This window comes from Etheostoma spectabile, chromosome 6 (assembly GCF_008692095.1).
Source record: "Etheostoma spectabile isolate EspeVRDwgs_2016 chromosome 6, UIUC_Espe_1.0, whole genome shotgun sequence".
In the NCBI taxonomy this organism is placed as follows: Eukaryota; Metazoa; Chordata; class Actinopteri; order Perciformes; family Percidae; genus Etheostoma; species Etheostoma spectabile.
Genome location: NC_045738.1, coordinates 20,394,202 through 20,395,822, shown reverse-complemented (window position 1 = coordinate 20,395,822; position 1,621 = coordinate 20,394,202). Strand labels below are relative to the sequence as shown.

At 44.4% G+C, this 1,621-nt stretch overlaps 1 protein-coding gene across 1 annotated transcript in view; it reads right to left on the bottom strand.

Annotated features, from left to right (window-relative positions):
* Positions 1-6: 6 nt before the first annotated feature.
* Positions 7-1,621, bottom strand: part of bbs9 (Bardet-Biedl syndrome 9) — a 186,087-nt gene continuing 184,472 nt past the window's right edge. The window contains 1 exon segment of the mRNA XM_032517504.1: positions 7-625. Within this exon segment, the coding sequence (XP_032373395.1) occupies positions 315-625 (311 nt within the window). The 3' untranslated portion in view covers positions 7-314.

Below are 1,621 nucleotides of genomic sequence, written 5' to 3'. Positions count from 1 at the left end.
GTGTGTGTGTGTGTGTGTGTGTCTCAGTCCAGGACGATGTAAATATGCATCTGAGAGTATTGCTTTGCTACTGAAGTATGTGTAGCTTGGCGGAGAATATTGACATGTATTACGACTGCATATGTGAATATGTTTGTGTGTGTGTCGAGTTCTGTGAGCTTGTATATGTTTACATGTTCACTGTATATTCATGTATGTATGTTTATATGTGTGAGCCCCTGGTGTGTGTTTATGTGCCTGATGTTTAGACATGTATCTTGTGTTTATGTATGTTGTGTGTATGCATATCATGTGAGTTTATTGCACTGCTCTCGTCAGCCCTCTCCAGCCTCTGGCTCCTTCTTCTTCTCTTTCACTTTTACAGATGACTTCCTGGAGACTTTCTTGTCCCCTGACTCCTTACCTTCCTTGTCTTTGTCCTTCTCCTTCTCCTTCTTCTCCTTTGACAACTCCTTCTTCTCCTTGGAGGAGGACGATTCCTTCTTGGACTCCTTCTTTGCCTCCTCCTTGGGCTCTTTGCTTGATTCCTTCTTTGACTCCTTCTTCTCCTTGGATGACTCCTTCTTCTCCTTTTTGGCCTCCTTGGTGGGATCCTCTGCACCTCCCACTTCTTCTTTCACATTGTCTTTGTTGAATGAGAAAAGAGATGATTAATGCACATATCTCGTCATTTGTATAAATATCTTCTTTCTACTATTTCAACAACATTGTGCATTACATCTATTGTATGCTGTGGGAAATATATATCACAAAAGACAACTGTTTTATCAACCTATAGCAAATTTGATTCTGTCTAACAACTGAACCGTAAAATTAGCATTGCATTTGCTTTGGAGTGCAGCATCCTGGGAATGACAGATTTAATGAATAAACCGGTATTTAGTAAACCAGGATCCATTTTACACTTGTTCGCTTGTCTGTCTGGCTCGGTGTGTATGAAGTCTCCCAAAGACAGACTGCCCTGACAGGGGCCTGTGCTCAAAGTGTTAATGAGCCACATGTTGTTTTAACAAAGTACAACCTCAGATGGGTCGTCACATTGTAAGTCAGTTCATCCGGAGTGAGAATGAGGATTAACTGACGTTTGAACAGTCAGCTGTGTGTTTTTGTTCTTAGACACGTTGATGCAAACACACCGCAGCCCTCAAGAGTCTTTAGCATCAAGACAAATTGAGCGACAACAGCACCTGTTGCATGACAAAGGACCCCCACTTAACCAAAGTGCCCCCCCACCCCCTGTCAAACACACACACACACTCTGCAGCCCCGCCTCCTCCAGATTGGACTGGCTCTCTGATAAGATGATAACGGGACCGTTGTCTGCCAACAATGAGACGCACTTCTTATCTCCATGAGAACGAAGAGGGTTTAGAGACAGGAGACTACGGCCTGGTATCTGCCTCTGTGTGTGGATGTGTGTGGAGACTGTAGCTCAAGAACAGCCTATAATGTGTCTGTGTGTGGATGTATCTGTCTTTGCATGCTCTGTAAAGCTGTGTGTGTGTGTGTGTGTGTGTGTGTCTGTGTCTCCAGAGAAGAGTTCTAATCAGACGGCTCATCGTCTAGGGCTTTAGGCGGGAGAGGGAGCGAGAGAGAGAGAGAGAGAGAGAGAGAGAGAGAG